Source organism: Leptosomus discolor, chromosome 18 (genome assembly GCF_034619465.1).
Source record: "Leptosomus discolor isolate bLepDis1 chromosome 18, bLepDis1.hap2, whole genome shotgun sequence".
Classification (NCBI taxonomy): Eukaryota; Metazoa; Chordata; class Aves; order Leptosomiformes; family Leptosomidae; genus Leptosomus; species Leptosomus discolor.
Genome location: NC_141408.1, coordinates 8,898,087 through 8,925,039, shown reverse-complemented (window position 1 = coordinate 8,925,039; position 26,953 = coordinate 8,898,087). Strand labels below are relative to the sequence as shown.

At 49.1% G+C, this 26,953-nt stretch overlaps 1 protein-coding gene across 1 annotated transcript in view; it reads left to right on the top strand.

The window, feature by feature from the left end:
* The window catches only part of RPH3AL (rabphilin 3A like (without C2 domains)), a 31,015-nt gene extending 6,857 nt beyond the window's left edge, over positions 1 to 24,158 (top strand). Inside the window, exons 4-8 of the mRNA XM_009958640.2 lie at positions 896 to 982; positions 9,625 to 9,799; positions 16,547 to 16,660; positions 17,129 to 17,311; positions 24,124 to 24,158. Of these exons, the coding sequence (XP_009956942.2) occupies positions 896 to 982; positions 9,625 to 9,799; positions 16,547 to 16,660; positions 17,129 to 17,311; positions 24,124 to 24,158 (594 nt within the window). The remainder of the gene's footprint in view (positions 1 to 895; positions 983 to 9,624; positions 9,800 to 16,546; positions 16,661 to 17,128; positions 17,312 to 24,123) is intronic.
* Positions 24,159 to 26,953: the final 2,795 nt, after the last annotated feature.

Below are 26,953 nucleotides of genomic sequence, written 5' to 3'. Positions count from 1 at the left end.
CACTGAGGTCTGAGTGAGCCACTGAGACTTTTGCCCCTGGACACAGACCTCCTGGCTCAGAGAAGGAGCCGCCTGGCTAGGGGAATATGTAAAACCTTAGCTGGGGAGATTAAATTCACATGTCTCTCTAAGCAACGTTTTGCTCTGCAGGGCCCTCTTGTGAGTGGCTTTTGCTCTGTGAGGATCAAAGAATTCATCCAATTTCTCAAACTGTTAAGCCAAGCCTGATACACATCACTTTCATTACACAATATTAGGTGATTCAGGTTGTAAAAGGCTTGTAATGCCAGCAGAGACATGAAAGTTCCCTTGTGCAGCAACAGAGGCCGTGCGGCGCTATCAAGCATTCTGCTCAGGAAGAGCGCACGTAGGCACGGCTGTGCCCACTTCCTAAGCAGCCACGAATCAATAGCTGCCGAGCGTGTGCTGAAATGGAGAGGAAGCCGCAGGGTTTAAGACTACATATGTGAAGGAAGGGAGGAGAGGATTTCCAGTCTTGCACAAACCCGCACTTGTTTTGTACTTGGTTGCCGTTGCTTTCCATGCCACAGTGATTGAGTTTTAGGATTTAGAGGAATAAAAAATCCGCTGTAGAAATATGCCTGTTGGTCATGGGGTTTGATTTGTCCAGTTCTCTTCTTGCCCTGCAGTCAAGGACTATGCTGGAGATTTGTTTTTGTCTCACATCCATATAGGTTGAAGCAGCTTCCTGCGATCAGTGGTTCTCCAGGAAAAATAAGAAAATTGTCCATGTTTAGATTTTTCAGGAAAGCAAACCAGAACTGTTGGGACAGACGCTTCTCCTCCTTCTCTCTCCCAAGGGCTATGTGGCTGTGGGGAGTTGCTAACGCCACCTTTTTTTTTTGTTTTATTTTTTTCTCTCTTCTTGTTTCAGAAAGTTTGCACCAAGTGTGGCATAGAAACCTTTGGAGCCCAGAAACGTCCTCTTTGGTTGTGCAAGATCTGCAGTGAACAGAGAGAGGTAAAATGCAACTGTGGAGAGATGGGGTTCAGCAGCACGCACCTACCTGCCCTAAGTCTGTGCTGAGTGTGTGTGGGCTCTTCCCTGTGCCTGGGCACTTGGAGGAGAGCTTGGGATGGGGTTTGGGAGGCTTGGCTGGAGGACAGGCAGGCTCAGTGAATGCTCACAATGGTGACAACTTTGGTTTGTGACAGGGTGGAGGGGAAAGAAACCCACCAGCCCCTGCAGCCAGTATACCTTTGTGGGGTTTTTCTAGCTATGGTCATAAAGAGACTATTACTTTCTGCTGCCAGGCTATTTCCCTCCTATCTCTGTGGCAAATAAACTTGGCTAACACTGGTTCTTCAATACAGCTGGAGAGATCTGGAGAAGAGCTGCAATATTTGTCCCTCTAAAAATAACTAGGATTGCAGCTTTTAAGTCTGTTTTCCTCTCTGCCTGCAAAATCCCATGTCTTGCCAGCGTGGGAGATTTCTAATGCAGGTCTCCAAATTTTTATATCCTTCATCCTTGTCTTTACACTGCAAAAAGTAATAGCCTGCCTCAATTCTTGTCTGCCAGCCAGCATCCACCAACATCAGGGCTCGCTGCTCTACAGTGAAGTCAGTGAATTTGTTCTGTGATTACAGAAGGATTTTCACTTGTTCCCATCAATTTATTTTGGGCTTTTGCTTGTGGTCCTTGAACATCAATCCAGTGCAGCTGTTTCTGACCACTGCAACCAACTGTGAAACCTGGGTGCTCTGCTAAATTAGTTTTTGAATTGTAGTGAGAGCATTTGTGCAGGTGTTTGAGATGCTGAAGTTTTTTTATTCTAGTTGTGGAAACTTAGCATTGCTTAGGTTTTATGTAGGAGGGCTTTGTCTGCGTGGGAGCACTTGCAAAGTTCATGTTCAGGAAGGATGAGGGGCACATGGATGCTGCCAGTCTTCAACTTTTGAGCAGCAGTGTGGGTGTGGGCAGGGCAGGCAGAGAGCATTCCAGCTGCTTGGGTATTGTTAATAATTTGATACACTGAATCATCCAGGTATTTTGAATTCCAGATGGAGGTCCCAAAATGGAGAGCGAGGCAGGTCAAGATGTTTTCTGTGTTCTGCAGGGAGATGGGTATGGGACTAAAATTGACTTTTATTTCTTTTATTCTGTTCTTTGTTTTGTTTTGTTTTCTCATCTCACACTGTACAGTTGTGGTTTTTTCCTATTTCTTATAAAAATAATGAAGAGCTGTGGTCACTGGACAGAGAAGAATATTAACCTGCCCGGTAATTGTTATGTGTGGCCAGTGTGTGAGGGTACGGTAACCTTCAGAGGAGACTTGCTTTCTCTGTGAAACCTGAGATACGGCCAAAGTGCTTCCCTAATGAAAATGGATGGAACTTACTTTTTTAGACTTAACTAATAAATAGCCTCGTCTTACCTCCCAACTCTAAGCTTCGTCTTTATTTTTTTATTCTCTTTAAGGTCAGTTCAGGTCTGTCTCCTCTCTTGTTTACGGTGGTGCTGGTGCCCTGACCAGGAGAAGGTTGGAAGGGTCACAGGGTGGACACGCAGCCAGGCATCAAGTCATACGTCCCCTCTGTCTTCCCACATGCTCTACTTTTGTTTTGGGAGAAGGCAGGAAAGCATTGAGAATTAGCGGAAACCTTGAGGCATGTCAGCCAGGGCAAGGAAGTTGAGGCAATATCAGAATAAATGCCTGGAAAGCGGCTTTGATCGGGTCTTCCCTAAGAGCCTGTGTGAGGAAAGGATGAGGCTCTTAGGCCTCAGGCTGATGGCTGGTACTAGTGCAGTCCCTGAAGCTGGTTCAGGTGTCATGATATTACAGGGCACGCACTAAATTACCAGGTTTGTTTTCAAGGGCTTGTGTTCACAACCAGTTCCTTGTTGCTGTCTGTTTCTGTGAGCTGGATCTGTCTTGTATTGCCATCTGCTCTGGACCAAACCCCTTTGGCCATGCTCTTTGCTGAAGGTTATGTTTGCTATCAGTGAGTGCAGATGGATGTCTGCTGTTTGGGATCAGATATTCTTCTGTCTAACCTTGGAATCTCCTGCATCATGAGTAGGTATCAGCCCCATTTTATTTCCTGGGATCCAGGCAGAGAGATTGAGGAACTGAATAAGTTTAGTGGCATGTGGCAGTCATCTTCCCCTTTTTGCTGTGTGGACAGAATCTGTGCTGGCTTCAGTTATGATTAAATCATCAGTATACCTGGGTCAAAATGTAACCACCTATTGTTTACATTAGTTTTTCAGTTGGAGTTGAATGTTTGATGCCATAGATCCCTTTGGGAATCCCAGCCTCAGCCATTCAGAAGTGTTCTTTGCTGCTTTCCGTTTCCTTCAAAACTCCACTGGGAGGGCTGTGCTGCACAGCAATGAAGAAAAAGTTGCTCTGACACAGTCTTATTTCTGGACAGTGGAGGTGATTAATGGATTCTGCCTGCTGCTTGTGTCCCAGCCATCCAGAAGCAAACCAGTGTGTTTGGCAGCACTTGAGCTGCCGAGCGTGATGCGTACATGCAGGGTGAGGGGGTCTCCAAGCTACCAGAGAGGTGCTGGGAGGAAAGTGCTGTGTTGTAACACGGCCGGGACCTGACAGAGCCTGGATGTTCGTACTGGCAAAGAGAACATCCCCAAGGACCTGCAGACACCGCTGCATCATAAGTGCATTTCTTCTTCCTGAAATAAGATAGACCTCAGCTGAACTGGCCTGTTGGAGATGCCACTTGTCCCAGCTGTTTGCAGAGGCATCTATTGAAAACCCCCTCCTTCCACGATTCTGTGGATGTTTTCCTTTGCAATGTCTTCTGAGGGCAGTGGAATTAAAGCAGATGTGGATCGTGTTTTATTGTTCCTGCAAGCAAAGATAGAAGCAAATTCAGTCAAGCTCATGTTCAGTTTGGAGGGCAAAAATCTCCCTTCTTCCCTCCTCCACGTGCTGCATGGCCTTCCTTGGCTTTGCGTCTTGCATCGCCTTTCTGGAGACTGAGCATGGAGGGCTGATCCTCCCTAGGGCCGTCCTGTTTCTGCATGCGTAGGAAGTCCCATGGCGTGATCAGGGACACTGGTCCTTGGCTGCAGCAAATGTTGGCCACGGGTTTTCAGGGAGCCTGTTTGCTGACTTGGCAGTGAAGCACTGATGCACCCACGGGGATGACAGTGCAGGGCAGAAAGGGAGCAAGGTGGGGGCTTATTGCAGTAGCTGTCAGAGGAGCAAAGCTTCCTGGGAGGAGCTGTGGTGGGCACGTATACAGCTGAAATGATTCCCTGCTGCCAGGCCTCTCGCAGAGCATGTGAGCTTAATAACAGCTTGGGCAGCAATGCCCGTGTTGAGTTAGTTGGGCATGGCTGAAGTCTGCCTGTCACCTCCTGGCCTGGGCGGGGGGGAAGGGGACCTGCTGTGTTTTGTCAAATCCCTGCCCAGCCGTTTAACTCTCTACACTGCCTTGTTTTGACTGATAGCACCAGGTTCTGCAAAGTACCTTTGTGAATTACCACTTTTTATATATATTTTTTTTCTATATCCATAATTAGCGATGCTATCATCGTAATTAAAATCCTCTTGGAAGTGTTCATGCACATTTACATTTGAATTGACACATCCAAAACTGTAGTGATAATGAAAACAGTTTAAGTAGGGTGGGGGGAATATAGATTTTTTTTTTAATTTTATTTTTTTTTTAAAACCCATTGGCTATGAAAGAGAGTATCAGCTATGAGGGACCTGTTAAAGTTTTGATTTGCCCTCTCTGCTTCACTTTCCCTTTAATTTCTTCTCTTCGCTAAACAGTGTTTTCATGGCTGGCTGCATTTCTTGGTTTATCACAATAAACCACACTGAGGATAATGTAACTGCGCTGGGGGAGCAGAGTTGTCTCTTCCCCTTTTGCCCCCAGGACTTCTCTTTTTACATATAGACTCATACCTTTTTGAACATTATAAACCAACATAGCCCAGGGTTATTCCTGCCTGGCATGATGATTTCTTGGCAAAATACCATACTGATGGAGGGGAGTGTTTATTTTGGGTGACTCTGGGTTGAATTGAAGTGATGTGCACCTGTTTGCAATTCAAAGAACTCATCAATAGCCTGCCATATTATTTTAGGGGGTGGTAGCAAGTGGTTAGACTCAAAATAGTGTCCTCTAGAATAGAGCCACAGGAAAAAAAGAGGCCTGATTGAGAGGGGAATGATAAATCGTTGAAGGCTGGCAGCCATTGCAGCTTGAGAAACGTTGGGGTCAGAGGTGCGATAGATTTTGCTATTCCGGAAACAAAGCTCCGAATAGCAATTTCACTGCCTTTTAATTTTCTTCATCCTCGAGTGCTGAATGTGGGAGTTGACAACAGATTGCTGTAAATAATGTAATTGGAAATCTCTGTGTTATGGAAAAGCAGATGAATGCAAATAACGAAGCTGAAGAGCGCTTGCTCTTTCTCCCTGCCAGTGGTTTGCAGCGTGCCAGAGCCATGGTGGAGAGCTGGGACAAAGTGAGCGTGTGGGCCCGTGCTGCATGAGGGCAATGGCAATGAAGTCCTCCCTGGGTGGCTGCATTTGCAGGTGCCTTTCTCTTCACTAAGCATTGTAGCCCACGAGAACCTGCTCCCCCGCCTTTTGGCTGCTGAGGGGGATTGAGCCAATAATGCTGGTGTCGGCATGGGAAGCTGAAGGTAGCTGTTTTCCTCTTGCACAGCCCAGCCCCGGGCTGCTGTGAAGGAAGGGGGCTGCAGAATGAGAACAGCTACTGTGTGGCAATCGAGTGGGTGGTAGAGCAAAAGGCGGCTTTGCAGCGAAGATCCGTTCTGAGCATCTCTGTTTAGGGGATTTGTGGCTTGGCGTCACCAAGCTGGGTGAACTCTGGGGGGCGGCAAGCGTTTTTTATGTCCCTTCGTCACCAAGTCCTAATGTTTTCTTTGTTTAGGAGCTTGTTTTAGCACTTGTGTTCAAAGGAGGAGAAAGAGGAGGGACAAGTTTGAGCAGTAACATGTGTTTCACCAGGGCCCAGTGATTCTGCGTTAGGTCCCATTTATGGGCTGCACTTGGATGTGCTAGATAAAAATACGCATCTGCTTCTGACTGTCTCATCCTGTAGCTATAATGATGGCTTGATACAACTTTATTAGGCACATTATCAGGGCTGTAAAAGGCATTGAGCGCTCTGGGCTTGTCATGCCCATGGCTGTTAAATTGTTTTGAAGTAATGAAAAAAGGAGTCTGTTGCTAAAGTAGCTCTTCTCCCTTGTGTCCTCCCCCACTTTTCTTTAGGGTAGTTTAGGTGTCAGGGGAAGCAGAAGGACAGGAGCCTGAAGGAAGTCAATATTTAGTGTGGATTTTGGTTGTGTATGGCTGGGCCAGTTTGAGCACAGTGGGCTGGGGACACCTGCAGCCGGTGAACTGTGGTGTGCCTGCTCTGTCCTGAGCCACGCACTGGGCCACCACATCCTGATCTGGGATAATGCAGATACAGATCTTTACTCCTCTCTGTCAGGCACTCAGAGCAAGGGATGATCTATGTTACTTAAAATTGGGTTGTTGCAAGAGACTGGAAGCAGCTGGCTGTCCCTCGTGCTGATGAAATTCTAACTCCACCCAAACTCAGGCTGCTGTGGGGGCTGGATTTCGTCTTAGGTGCCAATGGGACTAGCAGGAGCAAAACTCTCTCCTCCTTGGAAGCAGCAAACTCCTGCTAATAAACAGGAGTTTTATTCTTGAAGCACTGTTATAGATTTATTAATTTAAAATCAAGCAAGAACTTTGCTGTCAGGCCACTCTTGCAATCAATGAAACTACCATCGATAGCCGTCAGCAACATCGATTTGTTTTGATGCATGGACGCTAAAACTAACCTGTGTGCCCGCCTGCAGAATAGAACGTGAACCGTGGTCGTTTCGGTTGGGGCATGCTGGTAACCCTCGGGGAGCAGAGGTACTGAGTCAATATAGAGGAGAGCATCTTCCTGCAGCTATTTTAGAGCTGATCTCAAAACAATTTCAGTACTGCTGTAATGAGACCAAACTCTTATTATTAGAAGCACCAATTTAAAGTGAATGTGTATGCATAGAATCAATTTTATACTAGTATTACTACATCACAGCTGGGTGTATCATATCATTAACTCTTTCTATAACTGGACTTGCTTTGGCGTAGTGAGAAACCTGGGAGTGACCAGCCTTTTCTTACAGCAATCCTTGCTGTGTCTGATTGGTTTTATGGTGTGCCTCAGTTGTAGCTCACCTGAAGATAATAGGTCTCTTCAGTGCTTCAAATTAAATTACAGATGTTGCAAGGTCTGTTCAGAGAACGACTGTAAGAAAGGGTTGCTTCCTCCCTGGCTGTTTGTGTGGGGAAGCTACGTGTGCCCCAGTGTGGCAGGGGATGGGCAACCTCCTGGTGCTGATCAGGATGCAAACCCCATGGCTGCAGCAGTCCCGGTTCTGCCCGCTGTGTCCTGCGTGTGCAGCTGCTCCCAAGGCCTCCTGCCTCCCTGAGACAAGGGAGACAAGGGCTTGCCCAGCCTGCAGCTCCGGCATTGTGTGTGTTTACCTGACTTGCAGTGGGCTAAGCTGCGTGTAGAGACGTCTGTCCCAGATTTAAAAAAACTGCATTTCCCAGTTCTTGGTTTTGCGGGAACAGCAGAGCACGTTCCTCCAGGGTCTCTGTGCTGCACTGACGTGTGCTGTTGTACATGCTGTACCAAATGCTGCGCAATCCCTACGTGCTAGCAGCGGGCACAGAAGGAGCTGTGTCAGCTTGTGCCTGAATGGGTCACTGTTTTGGCTGTTTGCATGCTGATGGAGGAGCTGGTAAAGTGTCCTGCCTGCCAAGGCCCCCTCTGTAGAAGAAGAACTTGCAGTCTTCTCTCTTTCAATGGATTGGCTTACTAGCTTTTCACTTGGATGGCAGACTCACCATCCTGCTGGGCTGTTACCCAGCAGAAAAATGTTGGTGTAACTGCAGGGTGCTCTCACCTCTTTTTTTCTAGATCCTGCTGTGGTGCACACAAGCATCTCTCTTGCACTCTTACAGTAACTGATGTGTGTGCTGTGTCACAGTGATGCTGTGCTTTCTGCTGCTGGCTGCTCTTCCTTTAAAAAGCATACCACCAGGTTCCCCTGTGAATTCAGATTGCCGTCACTTGGCTTTCAAGACCCCAGCACAGAGATTTCAGTCCTCTGTGTTGGTGGCTCTGGATGAGGAACTGGGCAACCTGCTGAGCAATCTCCTCCCATCAGTGAAATGGTGATGGTGGTGTCCTGCTTTATGTGCCTGTGTGAGAAGAACGTCTCATGAGTGCCAGGTGTTGTCACTGCCCTCTGCTTTGATTAAGCCCTAAATGCAAATTGCAAACGTATTACTGTAATTAGGGATATCTGCATTTACATGCATTGCCATCATGGTGATACTATATGCAAAATGCTTTTGAGAACTTGGGAGTAGAAACACTGATGATCTCCTTCACTCTGAACAGAAGTGCAAGGTTTCTACCCCCTTGCACAAAATAGAAAATTATATTTTTACGATATTAACTTATTTTTGCCCTGGCCTTCTCATTAGCTCATTATTAGACTGCTGGAAGGCACAAAAGAATTAGGTTTTTAGAGGCCATTTCTCCTTGTCTAAGCTGCCATCCTTTTCACTTCCTCTGGCTCACAGCAGGCATTATATTAAATATATTTAATAAAGCTCCTTCATCATAAGCTGCATTAAAACTAAATTGGAGAGTAGAGGGTGTTCTTACAGGAGATACTACAGTTTAGCACTCACAGTCTATTTTGTGCTGCAGGTTCAGGTTATTTGAGTGTCGTTCTTCTCATCTGGGGTTTTTGAGCACGCTCATTAAATGATCTGGCTTAGCCTGAATCGCTCTGTGAAACGAACGACAAGGTTGTGCCATTTGGTATGGCATGAGGCAGCATTTCTGCTGTCCTGGCATTGCCGCTGGCATCCCCCAGCTGCTGCCAATCTTTGACTGTCTCAGAAGTAAAGCAACCCAGGCTGAGGGACCCGGCCCAGGAGAGGAGAGACTTGCCAGGGCTTGCTGCCCCTCCAGCCAGTGCAAGACTTGTTTCACTGTAAGCAGAGCATGTGCTTGGGGCTGTTGTCACCCTTGGCAGGTGCCTGCCCTCTCCAGGAAGCTTTTCTTTTTGTGCGTTCCCAATGGAGAAGCAACAGATGCAGAATCTGAACTGCCTGCTGCTTAGTGCAGGCCAGGGAACTTCATCTCAGTATCCTTGGAGTAAGCCTGGGAATGTGTGTTTGACTCAAGCACAGCATCAGAGAAACAGCTAGTCTTGACCTGGGGAACGTAAGAAGGTCCATGGTTTACATGATCACCCTCTGCACCTCCTTCAATCTGTGCCTGCTGCTCATTCAAATTTGTGATTTTTCTTTTTTGGTGGTGGAAGAAGGACGGAGGTGAAGCTGGGCTGACAAGGTGTGGGGAGGAATTTGGGGTGCTGCGGTAGTTGCAGAGTGCAGGGGAACCGTTGGCGTCTGTGAGCTGGAAGGCTTGACCCAAGTGTGAGCGGGGTCAAACTCGGAGTGGCTGGGCTGAGCTTGGTGGGGAGCTCGTTTGGTGCTGGCTGTGCTCTATTGCTGTAAAAACCCAGTCTTAAGGTGTTGCATCTGTGTCTCCTAACAGGTTTGGAAGAGGTCTGGTGCATGGTTCTACAAAGGACTGCCCAAGTACATCGTGCCTTTGAAGAGCAGCAGCAAATCCAGTGAGCTGCCCTCGCAGCCTTGGCAAAGCGAGCCAGCCGTGCCGGAGGCAGAGAGCGTCGGGACCAGCCGATCCTTCACCTGGGCCAGGGGAAAAGGTTGGTTGTCTGCTCCGTGCTCAGGAAGCAGGTGGGGAGAAGGACCTGGCTTCTGCTGTCGCTAGCAGGATTCAGCTAATAGGGGAGGCTCTCTGTTAGGTAAGGGGTAGCCCACATAGTAGCCCACACAGTGTTTCCCATGTGGGCAGTGTGGTGGTTTTTTTGTGCTATGGCATGTTTTCCAGGTTTCGGTGTTATTGAAGTGCACACTGGTGGCTCAGACTAGCACCGATCGTTCTGGACTCCCTGGCTTTCAGTCCAACCTGGCTTTCCTCCATTCCTTGCAGCCCCTGCTGTTTTGCTGACTCTGCCAAGGGAGGGATGAGCCGTGAAGCAGACACCTGTCTGCAGTCGGAGCCCAAAGAGCTCCTCCTGCTGAACTACGTAGGATGATGCCACTGGTGAACCTCGTTGTGCAGCCAAGGCTGACAAAAGGCTGGTCTCATTCCCTCCCTCCTTGGGGCTGCTTGCTCCTTGCTTCTGCTGCTCTACAGAGCACCATTGCGCCGATACCTCAAGTCACTTTGGGTTAGAAATTACACCTCCAGCATCTCCCTGGGGTCTTCCTGGGGCCTGGAGCAAGTGGACAGAGATACTCTTTGACAGTCAGTGGGCAGGAGCAAGCTCATGCTGGCTGTGTCCTTTTGTGCCTGACCCCCCCCCCCCCGAGCAGGTGAGACTGGGAAAGGGTGAAACTTCTTCTGCAGGCCTTGGAGAGTGGGCTGAGGTTTGTGGTATGGATTGCTCAAGGCTGAGTTATTCTTTAAATGTGTCTCAGAGAAGCTGTTGATTAACTTAGCCCTGTGCAGGGCTTGGGCCAGAGCCCTGACAAGCCTGAAGATTTATGAGCCTCAGCACTCACGTCCCTGTTCTTTGAGGGAGACCTTGACTGAAGTAGACCGTCATATCACATGTGGCATCTTGGATCGCTGCCTTGTCAGATCCCATTCACAGTGGTGCCTTGTAAGGCTTTTTTTCCCCCCTCTCTTCCATCTGCCTACCCTGTCGTTGCTCGTATGCCCACTTCAGTGCTGTGCCTAGGGCCAGCTGGGGGGAAACAGGAGCTCGGCATTGAGGAGCTGGGCGCTCAGGGTCATTAGCACGGCAGCGGGTGGATGCTGCAGAATTAAAGCTGCTGCCAGTCTGCTTTGATTTCTCTTCGTTTCTTTCTGGTGTGGATTAGCAGAACTGTCTGGCCTCTCTCCCCTTCTGTCTTTTGCTATTAGATCTCCTCAATTGGAGAAGACCTCTTCAGCATACCGGCAGCATTCACTCTTCCACATCAAGACAAACCTTCTCAGTACTGCAGGGGGAAATAACCTTTTAACAAAGAGGACTCAGGAGAGTCGGATTTACAAACCTTCTCTCCAGGCCCCAGCTAGGAAAGCACTCCCAGCCCTACTGTAACTTTTGTAATTAAAGACAAATTAGATTAAAAATAGATGGTTGTGTTTCCCTCCAGGAGATGCTTGGAAGGAGTTGTCTTAGCAAATGAACTGATTGATGAGGTATTTTCTGTTCACATGATACAGAAAACATTACGAGTCAAAGATATTGAGCCCAAAGCTGGCCTGCTTTTTAGTTCAGCTTTTTAGTTAATTTTTTTCTGGGGAGATTGCCTGCCTCTAAATGCTGGCAGGAGCAGCAAAGGAGCAGTTGGAGGACAGCAACGTGGCCTTTGGTAAGCTTTGATGTGGATGTTGAGCTGCGTTTCTCCCTGTGCTCTGATTTTTGACTGTCTGCTGTTTTGTGGGTTGGATAATATTAATTTATGGGTTTATTTTCTGGTGCTTTCTTTCCTTGTTGCCCTTCTCTGTTAGGCTGTCTGTCCTCTGGACAGCGTTCAATGGGCACAGTGGACTGTAATTCATCTCTGAAGCTGGGAGCTTGTACATCTCACCCCTCCGTTTAACTCTTTTTCACCTGCCAGTGCTGGGACTTTGGCTGTTTGTCATCCGAAACCTCTGCAATGTGCAGAGCAGCCGCCTTCCCCCGTGGAGGTGATGTAGCTGCGATATTGCCGGCGTGAACCTGCAACTGGGCTTGGACTGAGCTTTACAAGGTCGTGGCTGACAAGGCAGCCTGCCTTACCTCTGCCTGGCTGATAGCATTTGTCAGCTCACACCTCGTACACCCTCATCTGGACACGTCCTTTCGGCACTGAGTAAAGCCCTGTTGCTTGTTTGGCAGGATGTTCTCGGGAACGAGCTCTGGCATTTAACAGGCCTGACTCTGACAGGCTGCTCTCGGTGGGGTTTCTGTTATCTTGGCCAGCCGTGTGTAACCCCACCGCTTGCCTCCCGAGGTGCTGGAGGAGCCATCTCTCAGCATTCAAGTCGGGTGGGACCAGCACAGGCGCAACCATGTCCCGGCACAGCCCCCAGAGAGCCTGGGAGAGAGGAGCCACCGTTGTCCTTTTGACATCCTCCATGCCAGGAGCAGCCTTTCAGCAGGGGGGGACACTAACCTCAAGTGTCCCCTTTTCCCCTTCAAAAGAAAGGGATCAGTGCCAGGCCCTGGGTACCAACCACTCCTGCTGCAGGAGGGCGGGAAGGCAGTGGGACTGAGGGACCACAGGAACGTGCCTCTTGGAAGAAAAGCCAAGCCCACCAGGAAGAAGTTTTATTTTTACACACCCATTATTTCTCTTGCGCTTGCTAACACGGGGATTTGCCGTTGCCTTTAGTTTTTCTGTAATAAACAAGCAGTTGCCATGGGAACCCTGCTATTAGTTAAGGCACAAATGTATTGTCATGGGGAGAATAGCAGCAATATTTCTTGTGCTGGGGAACAGCTCTGCTCCATGTGGTGGAATGTGGGTGGGTTTCTGCACCAGGTCAGGCGGGACAAGGCCGTCAGGGGGTGGGGGGCAATAAGCAGCAGGGCTTTCCTGCTTCCGAACTCTGAGCTCTGCAGAAAAAAATGTAAAGCATCTGGGTGGAAAAAAGAAGTGTGATCCCTGAGCGATTGCACTGTTTGGCATGAGGGCTGCCTGCTGCTCTGCTCGGTCTCCGGTGGTTTCTCCTGTTGCAGTGTGCCCTAGTCCTGTTGCCAAGCAATGCGACGGTGCTGTCGGAGGCACAGGAGCAGCGGCTGAGCAGGGGGATGCAGTGGGGGGGAGGCCAGATCCCCAAGTGATGGAGCAGAGAGGAGCGTGCTGGGGCACGTCAAGCGCTTTGCAGGCTGCTGAGCAGGTCATCCAACTTCTCTACAAGTTCGGGCTGTGCTGAAGCTGCACGTGTGCTGCTTCTGAAAGGGAGAGCAGTTGGGTCCAGTCCCCTCCTCCTGCTTGGAGATGTCCCTGCAACTGTGGGAAATGCTGAGCGTGATCCAGCGTAGGAGGTGCACTCAGTGAGACACTTGGGTTGTAATAGAGCTCTTATTAATATAAATCTCTGACCCTCCCACCCGCAGTGACCAGGAGCTATTGGCCTCCCCGCTCCCCGGAGGTTGTGTTTGTAAAGGCTGATGGTACAGGTCCTGCAGGGGAGCTGTGTGCTCCAGGGCTCGTGCTTAGCTCATCCAGCGTCTCTTGGCTGCGTTGGGCGTGCGTGGCTGTTTGGAGCTGTTGCTACAGGGTGCCCATGTGTGCCCGTGTGCTTTTTCTGTACTTTTGGCAGCTGCAAGAAGTGCCAAGCTTTGTGCGTGCAGGGACTGAGCTCTGCCCTGCGATGGGCAGCAGGAGGGAGTGTGGCTGGCTCTTTCCATCGCAGGCGTCCCCATGCCAAATGCACGCATTTAATATTAGAGCTCAGCCCCAGCCAAGTGCTCCTTTTCCCTTGGCTTCAGTACAGCCTCCCCCCATCCTGTGCTGCTGGGGTTAAGTGCAGCCCAGCAGCCCTCCACCATTTCTTGTGGCTCTCTGTGCCACAAGGCTCTGGTACCTCTGGCTTGGAGGTTAACCACATGTCGAAGGGATCATGGGCTCTGGCAGCAGCCGCAGGGATTCAGGCCCTCAATGAGTGACCCATTCCCTGTGGGAATATTGCTTTTCTTGCAAGTTTTATCTCAGCTTTTTTTTTTTTTATGGGCTTTTTTTCAGTCAGCTGGAGATGGAGAGGGATAAATCTGTTATGTTCTGTGAAAGTACAGCTGTCCGACGACTCTTATTGATATATCAGCAGCTGCTGGAACACCAGATTTACGAGTTCTGGGCTCTGGAAAGTGCCAGCAGAAGGTCTGGGTGTTTGGGAGAAAAATTACCTTAAAGGGAAACATCGGTGCAGTGGGTAAAATACATTTTTATTGGCAGCAGAGGAAATGAGAGCTGACAGGGCTGCTCCTGTGGTGTGAGTGCCTTCGCGTCATTAATATTTTCCTCCTCTTGTGCTGGTCCTGTCTGAACTGCTGAATGGCAGAAGGGAAGGCAGCTAAAGTCACCTCCACTGATTCACTGGGGCCTTCTCTGAATAAATCCTGACTTCCAGCGTTTTTAAAGGATTCATGGAGGAAGGAGGCCAAAAAAGGATGATGACCAAGTGGGACAGGAGTGCGTTTTCTGAGGGAATTGGGCAATGGGATGGTCGGAATGATTCTCACAGCTGAGAATTGGAGTTTATAGCAAAAAAATACATACTGGTACGTATGGTTTGTTACTAACAGTATTTACATATAGTCCCCCACCTCTCCCAGGGAGCTTTGGGGAAGTAGTGAAGCTGTCTTTAAGACAGCAAAGCCCAAAGCCAAACCTTCACTTTGAGGACTCTTAGCCGGAATTGCAGCCCCCCTTGCTTGTAACGGGGCTTTGCTCTCTGCCCAGCTCAGCTCCACAGCCCTGCTCTCGGCAGGTGAGAGCTCCCATTCCCGATGGTGCTGGGAGGGGAAGGCTGCAGGCGCAGGAGGAGCCAGTGCTGGGGGGGAAGGCTGCGTGGGAGCGAGGAGGGGGCCTGGCAGCCTGCCCCCCTGCGCAGCGCTTCCCAGCAGCACGGCGTGCGTGGGGAGGTGCCTGCCGGGGCAACTTCAATAACGCTCTGCAATAACCCCGGCAGACACCTTTAATATCCTCAGAGATGTTAACTCCAGAAAAGCGCTATTTTAGGTATTAATTCTTTTTTTCTTTTAATAAAATATTTCGTGTAGTACAGATCGCTGCCTGAATACAGGAGCGTCTGCAGAGTTCCTTGGCAGAAATGTTTGACAGCTTGTGCTCGCCTGTGCAAGGGGAGGGATACCCAGGCAGGAGGGGAGGGATACAGGGATACCCGTCCTCCTGCCCTGGGCACTGTTAAAGGGTTTGTAGCTCTGCAAACTGTGTGTCGTGAATTCTAGGGCTGATACAGAGACGAAGTGACAGCTCTCTGCTACCCCACGGTTGTCACCTTGTACCACCGCACCCGTGTCCCTGCTGCCCCCAGCAGCACCGTGAGGTTGGGCATGACGAGTAACGTGGCATGGGGGCAAAGTGCTTTGTTCAGTAGCAGAACGGGGAACTCATTTCTCATGTGAATGTGAGCTTATAAATACATACTGGTGAATATAAAGAAATAGTTGGGGCTTCCTTTTTCTACAGTAAAGGCTGTAGGTTGCAGTGTTGCCTTTTTTGTATCCCACATGAGTGAGTATTGTACACTCTACCAGGAATTGTGACCCACTGTTTGAAAGTTTTCTGAGCTGCCAGGAAAGCTGGTGTCTGCCTTGGTTAGACAGAGAAATGCTGTAGGTGCAATCCCTCAAACAAAAGACAGTTGTTTTCCCATTACCTTCCCCCTCAGCCCCATCATTTCTCTTCTGAGATCAGGCCATTACAAAACCCAAGGAATTGGAAAAACACCTTTCTCGTTTTACCCAGAGCACCTGTCAGTCGAGTAATCTTTTACACTGATAGAAGCGGGAGAGGTGCTTGCATAATTGCACGGAAAAGTGGAAACAGCCTCCCCACATTGGAAGTTGTGTCTGGCAAAATGAGGCTCCTTCAGCTCTTGTGGAAACTACAGAGGGTGGAAAGCAGCAGGATTAGGGCTAGGATTCAGGGGGGCAAAAAGAAGAAAAAAAACCATCCTTGAAATGGAGAAACAGTCGTCTTGAGGAAGAGGAGTGACCCTTGCCTTTTAAGCCTTGGGGGCATAGGAGTAATATAGTTCTGGGCTGTGTGCTGATAGGGATGAACGCTGAAGGGATGATGAGCTAAGGCGGCTGGTTCTTTGTGTAATGGCTGCAGGTTTTTTATTTGATGTGCTCAGTAATTATCTGGTGTTTTTCTCATAGATCCTGGAGCCTCCACAGAGGCCCTGCTGCACTTGAAATGTGGCTTGGAGGAAGGCAGCCCCTCTCCCCACATTACACAAACGTGGATGCTCTTACAGTGCAGCCAGGACCCCTCCACCTGCAGCTGAGCAGGAACCAGCTTGTACCCAGACCAGGCATGCCACAGCGCTCTTGGCTTTGCAGCAGGGAGCTTTGGGTAACAAAGCGTGGCGCAGGAGCAGTGTGGTCCCCATGGTCCCAGGCAGGTTTAGGAGAGAGGCACTGGTGGTGTGTGCATCTGCTTCAGGTGCTGGCACCACTGGAGTGTATGGCAGTGGAGTTATAAATCATTTGTAAAAAGTAAAAGCACATCATGTTTGAGAGGAAGAGCGAACAGCTGTGGGGGAACTGCAGGTAGGGCTCCTTTTGGAGAGGGAGAACGTGATCAGCGAGTCAGCATTTGTTCATGTTTTATTTGGATCCATCTGGCACCCTCTCTGGTAAGTGTTGTGAACATTGTGAATAACTGTCTCTCTCCTCTCCTCCCCCCGATCTTTTCTGCAGTGGTTTCTAGCGACAGTGAAAGCGACTCGGAGTTCAGTTCCTCCAGCCTGGATGACAAGCCCTTGCCTGCGGGGTCAAAAGGCTCACAAGGCAGAAAGCACCGAGCAGGACTGGGTGAGGAGTTGCTGTTCCTTGTGGCTGGAGGGTGGAAAGTGTAAAGTGCGTGAATGTTGGGCTCTTTGTACTGTGGGTTTTGGCTCAGATGCTTGCCTGTCCTAGGCCAGTGCAGCCCACTGGCTGTAGCTGTGCTGGGTGAGGGTCTGATTCTTTCTTTCTGGAATAGTATCCGTGGGTCAAACAGGTGGTGGGTCACTCCATTGCCTGCAGCCTTTCAGCATCTGCCCTTGCAGTTGGGAGCTGCTCCTGGCCGCCTGGCAGCATGTCTCTTGCCAGCTCCTCACTCCTGATGGGAGTGGAATTGCTGGTGCTGTTTTAGAGGTGGAGCACAGGAACTGGGTTTTGACCCTGCTCTTGAGGGTGCCTGACTGGGACTGGGGAGGCTGCTGCTCTCTTAGGACCTGGTCCAGCATCTGCACCCACTTCTCCCTCCCACTGCAGCATCTCTCTGTTGTGTCTCTGCAGCACCCATCGGGGGACCCAGCCAGGCCACGGGCAGGGCGCTGGGGAGCACCCACTCCCCTACCCTCTCAGGGAGCCGCAGCAGCCTGGGCAGCGAGCAGGGGGCTGCCCTCAGTGCCACGGAGAGCTGCCACAGCGACCAGCCGGCGGATGGGCGCGACAGCGACATCGGCAGCAAAGTCCCTGGTAAGCTGAACCTCCTCTGGGCAGATCTGTGCTTTTGGGGCTGACTTCCCTTGAGGCACAGCCGGCAAAGCCGCGGCCCGCAATCACCTTTCTCTGCTGCTTTTCTCATGGCAGATGCTGTCACAGCATTACAGCTCACTCTTTTCCCTCTTCCCTGAGTGCAGAATCTATTCTGCAACATGAGTAATCATCTTGGGTGGGAGCTGCTTACACCCACCTCTGAGAGCAGTCGTAGCCTGGGTCTGTGCCCCTGCAAAGGCCTGGAGCTCCTATCTGCCCTGCAGGGGCAGCAGAACAGATTGAGCCTTTACTGAAGCAAAGCGTAAGTCCAGCAGCTTTATGAGACGGAATAAAAATTTTCCTAGTGTTAGATGGCACTTAAAGCCAAGCATGGTTCTTCCCAGAACTCTGCAGTGCAAAAAAAAAAGACACTTTTTTCCCCCTTGACAACCTTGGAACAATTAAGTGACTGTGAGAGCAGAGGCTGCTATCACTTCTGATCTGGAGCAGCTGAAAGAGATGCAAATGTGTTCTCTCTGCAGTTCCCGCTAATCTATTCAATAACCCCCGAAGTTACTGTTTAGCACCACTCCCTCCAGAGTGTTCCTGCTGCCCTGTGAACTGCCACTCCTTTTGTTCCTGAGCCTGTTTTGTGCTGTGCATGTTGAGGCGTAAATTGGATTAGAGAGAGCAGGTTTATCCTTTAGTGCAACATGGAGTCACAGTCCACCTCCCCATGCTTCCCACTGGAAATAGCTGGCATAAAATTGTTTCTCTGCTCCTCCCTCCCTCCCCAAGTTCCAGGGATTTGTAGTTTTCTTTAATTTTAGTTTTTCACAAAGCAAAACAGATGAGTAATACTTCTGCTCTGTCTGTCCTCTCTCTGGACTATCGTGCTGCCCCGGACTGGGTGGTTTATTTTAAGCCCCTGTTGGCTGTGGTGTTAGAGGCAGCTCGTTCCTGTTGTGTGTTGGCTCTGCTGCCTGCCAGAGCGGAGCAGCAGGTTGTCCTGCGGGACTGAAGCGGGTGGTGCTGGGTAGCAGGTGTGACCCCTTAGGTGCTTTTTCTGCTCGTGCTGCATGGCCATGACAAAGTCTGGATGGGTGCATGCCCGGACGGTGTGTTTGTACTTTGGAGCTTTCCTGCCAGCTGTTCGAATGAGCTGCTGCAAGGCTATGACAGTGCAAACTATCTCAGAGGCAAAAAATGCCTTTTCCCAACTAAAAACTTGTATGCAGAGTTTGGCATAAGGTGTCAGCGCTTTCTGGTGGGATCTGTCCTTGCTAGGCGAAGGAGAGCTAAAAATGACAGGCAGCATGGACATGTATTTAAAAAATGAAAACTATAGCGATCTCATGAGCCCAGTTAAAATAGTCCCTGAGATGTAGAGAAGATCTTGCTAAGGAAAAGGTTAAGCCAGGTTGGCTGACTAGAGAATATCTGTAAAGATCTTTATTATGTCTGGGGTCATTTATTTCCCAGTCTTCCTGCAGAAGGGGGTGCTTTATTCAGACGTGGAGCTTGCAGCAGCGAGTGCCTTGGTAGGAGGGCTGTGCAGCCCCCAGAGCTGGGGGAGGAAGGCAGGGAGACAGCAGCAAGTACTTCTGCTTGCATGTGCTGGGGGGGAATGAAGCTGGTCGTGGCTGCAGTTGGCAGGCACAGGCTTGGGAACTAATGGAGGTTGGCAGCTGGCAGGGTTCTGTGTGTCATGTCACATCAGGGAGCCAGCCACTAGTCAAGCATCCTCCTGGGCCAGGGAGTTGCTGTGGGTTGGCAGGGAGTTAGGTGACACTACGGCTATGGCTCTGCGACCACAGGAGGTGGCAGGATGGGCTGCAGAGCCTGGCCTGTGCCGGCAGTACGGGCTTCTGCCACGTTGGTGCTGGCAAGGGCTGGTGTGGCAGCATTAGAGACTCTACCACAGGTCTCTGCAAGGAGGCGAAGCTGGAACCTGAGCGTGTTGTGGGAGTCACATGATGTGCCCGTGTTGTGTTTGCCGTGGCTGTATGCTCTGTCCCTTAGTGTGGGTCATCTTCAGGGCTTCAGGGTGGGGAGGAGAGAGGGAAAGTGAGTTTGTTTTCCCTCCAGTGCGTTTGGGATGTGATCTTGCCTCCATGCAGCGAGTGAACAGCAGGGGTAAGCATGGTCGGTGTTCGTTTACTCTGAGAGCACTTAACACGCCCAGCTGGAGAGATGCTGCCGCAATGTGATCTGTGCAGCGAGCTGTTGGCAATCACAATCCATTACATATTAATTTAGTAATCAGCATTATGCAGCGATACGACTCGTGTGGCCTTGTGTTCCGTGCAGCTCTGTAGCAGGTGGTTTGAGCAGATCAGAGATCCAGGAGGCTGCAATGCTGAATGCCCCCATGCTTTGCCAGGAGCCTGGCAAGAGCGGAAAATAGAGAAGAGCAAAACCAGCGCTGTAGTCCCCTAGGAAGTGTTGTGCTCTGCACAGGGGTTCACGTGCTCTGGGATGCTGGAGGTCTGGGGTGTGCAAATGCTGGGAGCCTCGGGGCAGGTGGCAGTGCCTCTGTCCATCTTTAGGTAAGAGCTTCTTCTGTCTGTGAGGGGCTTTTCACGATGGGTTCCTCTGGATGCCACTGTTTGCCAAAAATCAGAGGCTGCTCTCGCTGTTCATCTCTTTAGAGAGTGGTGGAGGCGATGGGTGCTGTATATCAAGTGGCAAAATTCTTCACTGCATCTCGCTGCCTGTGGGACTGTCCCTGTGCTCTGCTCTGACCCAAAAGCAGAGCAATGGGCAAAGATCCTTTGTCATTTAAATTGCTGATCCTCAGCTGCAGAATGGGGAGATTTTGCTATAGTTTTTCTGAAGGGCTCTGCAACTTTATAACACTGTGTTGGGAGCAATTTTTGCTTCATATTAGCACCTCAGGTGTTGTTCTACTGGTGGCTTTCTTTTCGCTTCTTTTTCTCGCCTCTGCTCTAATTCCGCTGTCAAGTGCAACTTTGCAGAACACTTTAGCATCCTTAAATCCCAGGCCGCTGCCAGAACAGGGAATTAGGGAGTGGTACTGCAAATGCAGCTGCTGTCATAGTCCTTAGCTCTTTAAGTCTGAAGGCCAAGATGACAGCATGGTCCTGCAGCCAAGGGAAAACAAGGAGCTATTAAGAAGAGTTTGTAGGTTTCCAGTGTGTTGCTCCAGCTCCGGCTGGGGTTTGGTGAGGCAGATAATGAAGCCTGGGGTTTGTCATAAAATGAGTCATTGTCAGAGCTGCATTGGGATTTAGGCAACCTCAGCCCAGCCAAAGTTTCAGAAGTGAGCAGTGAGATGAGAAGCAGCCAATTTTTATTTTTTTTTTTTTACCACCTCCTTTCAAACCTTTTCAAAAGCGTTGTTTTCTGAGGGTCCGGTGTTTTTTCTTCTTCTGAAGCTCTGATTCCTGGAGGTGCCCGCTCTGATGTGATAAGAAGAAGGTCATATGCTGGTTTTCCTGGAGAATGTTTTCTCCTGAAGGGAATGAAATTTGCAGATAGGAAAGAAGCACAATCTTCCTTTTTCCCCTTATTTGTCTCCAGCTAGGGAGGTGACTCACCTTGTTCTGGCTGTACAGCTGATATGTTAAGAAGTGCCTCAGTTAAAAAGCAAAATCCTCACTGTTGTTAATTATGACATTTTTATTAAGGAAAGGGGATATTAAGCAGAAGTAAACAAAGAAATCATCAGTATCTTATGGTGGTTTTCATTAGCCCATGGTGAACTTTTAATGGCGGTAACTTTTGAGCTTGGACCTGGCTGCTGCAGGGGATAAATTAAGAGCAAAAGACCTCTCTCCTCAGACCAGTAGCAAGTTCTACTTTGGTGGGTCCCAGTTAATGGGGTCCTCAGTGTCTTCTGAGGACCTTGTCTCAGGAACTGGTCAATCCTGCTTGGCATTCTGTGTGTCACCTGAAGAGCTTGCAAGTAGGGAATGATGAGTGAGCTTGGCATGGGCTGTGGGGCTGGAGAAGGCTCTAATTTATGCTTAAAAGAGGAGGTTTGAAAAACAGCCACAAGATAAGCTGATGAATGAGTAGCGTACATCTGATTGCAAATCACAGTCTCCCCACCTCTGCTTGTTTGCCAGTGTGTTGTCTAAATCATTAATACTTAAAGAGCAGTACAGCAGCTGGCAGTTAAGCAGAGCTACGTTAAACAGTGGTGTTGCTGAGTCTGGGAGGTGAGACAATGATGGCAGCACCTGATGTGGTATAAGAAATGTTGTGGCTTCCAGTCACAGGGTGAGACCGGCTGGAAGGACCTCCAGGGGTCAGCAGGTCCAGCCTGGACCCTACTCCCAGGGTGCTGAAGCTGCAGCTTCTGGATACCTCCCTTTGGCTGCTTGTTTTGTAGCTGTCATGCTGGGAGAAGCTGAGCAGAGCTGAGAAAAGGGCCTGGAGCTGAGAGAGATGGGCAGGACATGGTGCTTCCAGCTCTTAGTTTGGCGAGATTTATGCCCTGTCTTTCAGGAATTGACTGGATTTAGAAATGAGGTGGTGTCACTCTCTCCGTGGCTCAGTGCCTCCCTGGCTGGGGTAGGCATCAACTTTTGCTCATAAACATGCAAGCTGTTAATACATGAGACAGGCAGAGCCATTCTGCATTATTTGTGTGGCAGGAAATTCTCAGGGCATCTTTGAAGTTAAAGCATTAACTTCCTTTTTTTTTCTTCCCTTCTGTTTCTCAAATGTGTTTTGCTCCCTCAGGGACGATGAGGAGGTAACATTTTGCTTCAGTGGGTCTACCTACTCCATTCCATGTAGGGAAAAAAAAAAAGTCCTAACAGTAATTAGGCTTCTAATGGGACAGTAATTTCTTTAATGACTCTCTTCATGGCAGTCTTTGAGGAGGTGACTTCTGTTTTCCTGCACTTGGTGAGAAAGTTGCTTAAATGTTTTCAGACTGCTCGCTCCCTTGTCTGTGTGAGCTACAGCCAAACAGCGTAGCCTTCCAGGGCTGGCTTTGCAGCGGGGTGAAAGAGGTGGGTAACTGCACAAGGGAGCTGTGCTCGTGACGCCTGCCCTTTCTCCCTCTGATTTTGGCCTCTGCTTGCACTGAGGGCACAGGATAGGAAGGAAGGGGGGGTCAGGTGTGGAGGAGAGACCCTCACCCACACCCAGCCTCTCCCCTCCGAGCCTCTGCCTTCTCCACTGGCTGCCTCGTCAATCTTTGGGCACTGCTGTTTGCCCCCTTTGCTCAAAGCTTGCTGCCACTGCCATGGGATTGAGTTTTCCTCCTGCCAAGGAGGATGAGTTATCCCTCTTCCACAGAGTGAAAAAATTGAATTGTGCCTTCATGGCTGAGAAGATTTGAGCTGTCTCTGCCTCCTTGTATTGGTACTGCAGAGCACCGAGTGGTCCAGCTGTATTTATAAATAAAACATGTCTTTCAGTATGGCAGCATTAGGAAATAATTCAAGGTTTGCATTCTAGATAGAAGGTATTTGTAAATATGAACCTCAGAAGAAGCATATACCCCCTTCCATGTTTTAAGGAATTAAAATATTTTCGTCCTCAAGTGGTAGAACCAAAACATTTCAGTTCTTTTAAGTCTGCCTTGAAGTTAAGCGAATAAAGGCTGCAGTACCTAAAAAATAAATTACTTTCACTATTTCTGTAATTCTTTATGGAGTTTTAAATTGAAGACTTTTTCCTTGAATATAGAGGACTGACAAAGACTCATTCTCTTGCCTCTTTCACTTAATATATCTGGAAACAAGTCTGCTGCTGAAGATGAAACTCCTATTTTTGTGCTGTCTTTCACATTGCAGAGGTCTGTGCTTTGGTCTTCGATCAAACAGCCTGTCTGGCCTCTTGCCCCCACATCCTTAGACTTATTCTCTGCCCTTTGCAATACGTTTCCTTCTCATGCTTCCAGCTTTCTATTCAGCATTTTGCACAAAGCACTCAGGGCAGTAGTTGATGTCATCTTTCAAAACAAAGCATAAAGGAAAGAGCATGAGAAGTCATTAATATAGAAGTTAAAAGTCTGGATTTTGGAGTCTTTGTAAACACATGGAGAGGTTTTATGGCTCGGGAGGTTATTTTTCAACTGTGACGTCAGCCAGTAGCTGGTGGGAGGAATTTGCAGGACTCCCCATGCCTTGAACATTTCACGTGAATACAGTGACTGGAAACGTCCCCTGTCCTTCCTCCAGGAGTCAACGTAATTTGTGTCCCCTTCAGTCCCAAGAAGGAGGAAAGAAGTTAGTACTGACCCACCGCTGCCTTAGAGCACTCCACATCGCCAGCAGATCCTGAGTTTTGCCAGGGGCTGCTGACGTGATCAGCTCAGGTTCGTTTAGTTGACATGAGCCAGAGTGCCTTCTGCAGCAGAGCATTGCTGTCCTGCGCCCATCCCCAGCCACGGGCAGGAATACATTCCTGCTGTGGCTCCTGTCCATGGCCCAGGCACACAGAGGGCAGGAGGGTCACGTGGAGGACCTGCTCTGTGGCACATGGGTGCTGTCACCTGGTTTGGAAACCTCTGAGAGCTGAGGCTTGGCTTTCTGTCTGACTTGGCCCTTTGAGGGAAGCGTGTACCAGAGGACCAGTTCTAGCAGTACAACTCTTTCTTTCTCCTTCTTTCCCCATTTCCTTCCCCTGTCTTTTCTTTCTTTAATAAAGTTTAATGGGCCCTGACTGCTGACAGACTGTGGAGTAATGATGCATAGACGTTCTCTTCATTATTATTTTTCGGAAGCTCTTAAAATGGCACTGAGAGTGTAAAAGCAACATAAAATAACTTTGTCAAGTCTCTCCCCTTCACTGCTTTCCAAACAAAACTTTTGTCTTTATGTATTTTGAAGGTAAACGGCACGTCCACACCAGAACGCGGTGCTGACGAAGGTGAAGATGGAGCTGCTTTGCCTCAATCCAATGCTCGCCCCTTGCCCACTCCTGTAGACCTCACTCTGGACAATGACTGCTGCTGGTGGTGACTTTATGATACCGGCTCTTGCACAGGCGTTAACGTGATGGCACCTGGGAAAGCACCTGCCTGTCCTCCCTGCCTTGCTGACCTGGTTTATGGTTTGGTCTGGTTTCCCCTTCTGCTGACTGACGTGCACTTCGAGGTGCTGCTTGGAGAAGGTGCCGTGCTGTGTGGTGCTGCTGTGGGGTCCAGACCCATGTTTCTTGGAAGAGGCACACGAAGTGCCCACTGAAGCTGAAGAAATGTGTGCTGCCTCTGCTGCTCCTGGCTTGCCAAGCCCAGCCCTGGCTTCAGCTCCTGGCTTCGCAGTCTTCAGGAGAAAGGGAGATTCACCCCTATGTCCCTGAAATGGGCTGTGAAGAGACTGCAGCCCTTCTACTGCTTCTCAGCCCAGGGGTGAATTTCCCTCTGTGAACCCGAAGAGTGAGACTGGGGCTCCAATTTGCACTTGACTCCCATGGGCCCACAGTGTCACCCTTTGTATTTCTGATCGTTGTTGTGCTGGTTTGAGTTGGTGTGAGTTTGGTGGGGGCATCCTGAATTGGCTGGTGAAGTTGTGCTCCCATTCACTTCCACTGAGGTTTCTCTCTGTGATAGGGCTGTCTGCTCAAGGAGACACTTCAGTTAGGAAAGAAACACTCGCAGAAGTTTGCTGTTAATTTTTCAGTCCTGGTTGTGTACTGCCCTGTGGGTTCTGTGGTGAGGGTGATGCTTTGGCAGTGGGATCATGGGCAGTGCGTGTGAGCTGCAGCTCCTGGTGGGAGAATGCCCACCACCCCACGGCCCAGCTGGCTGCCTTTGCGTACCCCAATTGGATAAAAGCTTTCAAATTACTTCATCTTGTTAAGCTCTACAGATTCTCCTCCCACATGCACACCATGTCATCTCTTGCATGAGCAGGGTCCTTTGGTTTACCTTTTTCCTGCAAGTCCTGAGCATCTGGCTGACTGTGATGGTGTCATCACAAGTCAGGCTGTAGAAAGCTACGTGCCCCGGTCCTGCTTATTCTCCAGGATGGACAATTTCCCTCCAAGGCCTGACAGATGAGAAAAATCAAATTACCTGACATCTCTAGAGCAATTAGATCTTTGAAGGCCTGAACAAAACCCACACTAGGCAAGTAGGAGTCTGTGGATTTTATTAAATGCTTTAGATCTGACCTGTCTTATGCTGAAGAAACAAACGACTCCAAAAAGTTCCCTCTGAAATCATGGATTTAAAGGCGATTTGTGCCTGTTAATGTCTGCCTTTTCCCATGGTTATTACTCTTTTGTTCTGTTCTCATTTGCTGCTGGGCGCTTTGTGCGCATGTAGTATATGCTCTTACAAATGGCTGCAGTATGAAGATAAATGAGATTGGGTGCTGGAACACTCTAACAGGAGATGGAAAATCAATCCTTAACTTTCTTTCTAAATGAACATGGTCCAACAGAGGACTGTTCCCTTACTGCTTTTCCAGCTAACGCGCTACGGCAGGTTGCTGGGAAAATCCTTCCAGCTCTTCCTCTGTGATCTGTTTCTGCCCTTTTAAAAAGGAAAACAGAACCTTTGGATTATGTGGGCTCTTTGACGTGGCATAAAGAGAAACCACTGAACATGGGCTTCACAACATCAGTGTTGAAGAGACCAAGGGATGAGCTTGTTCTCCACTGAGGGATACTTTCTGTCGTGGTCTGTGTTGTTTAAACCTTGAGACTTGACCAGCTGCATCTCTGAAAGGGCTAATGCCAAAATTATTAGCTGTTTCTGAAAAAGTAAATCCAAAAGTCAGCTTTTGCAGAAATGCCAGTATGCTTTCAGAGCTGAAGTTATGTTGTTTCTTCTGAGAGCTGTAGAATCTTCAGTTTCAGAAGTGTTTTGCCACCAAAAAAGTCCTGTCTTGCCTTGGAGCTTTTGACAGTCCTACTGAGGCTGTCTTGCTTGCGCTGTCATTACTGCAGTGCCTCAGACAGCCTGGCCCGCCAGCCTAAGTTTATTCTATAGAAGAAGGGGAAGGAAAAAGACATGTAAAAATGTACTCCCATCCTCTTTAAGACTGTTACTTTCTCATCAAAAACTCTACACTCAGATGGAAAGAGTTTTTAAAATTGAGCTTGTCTTTTCTAACTCTGCTTGACAGTTTTTAGTGCTGCTTTCCTGGGCAGTGCAGGCAGGTCAGTCATGTTTTCACCCCTACTCTCTCTTCCCATGGCCGTTTACCACGCTGTGTGTTGCCAGCTTTGCACAGGAACCTGGTAATCCTTGCTGGCTTACTGTGCCTCTTTGAGGCATGAGTCTGATTTTTAACTGAGACTAGGTTTTATAAAACACTCTCAGATTTAAATTTGGGACTGCTCTTGTACCAGTGAGACTGGAAACCTTTCTTTCTTACCTCTATATTTTATCTCTATGGAGTAATTCCACCTGAGTTCGAGCCAGTTCAGTCATCTATGGAAAGACTCCTCTCTTGGGTTGAGGGAAGGATCTAGCCCAGGAGAGTGTGATCTAGCCACATTTGAATGTGATAGAGGAACATCTGCAGCTCTGTGCACATATTTGCTGTTAAAGACCACTTTTCCCTTTGTTGCATCTCCCTTGGTTGTGTTTGTGGCTTTTGTTGGAATATTATTCTAAACCTGTACCAGTTGAGTGCCTTTTGAGTTGGCTCAGGGTGGACAAGAAGGGCTCAGTGAATAGTGCTCAGTCTGCTCTGGTTGTTTGTGTTT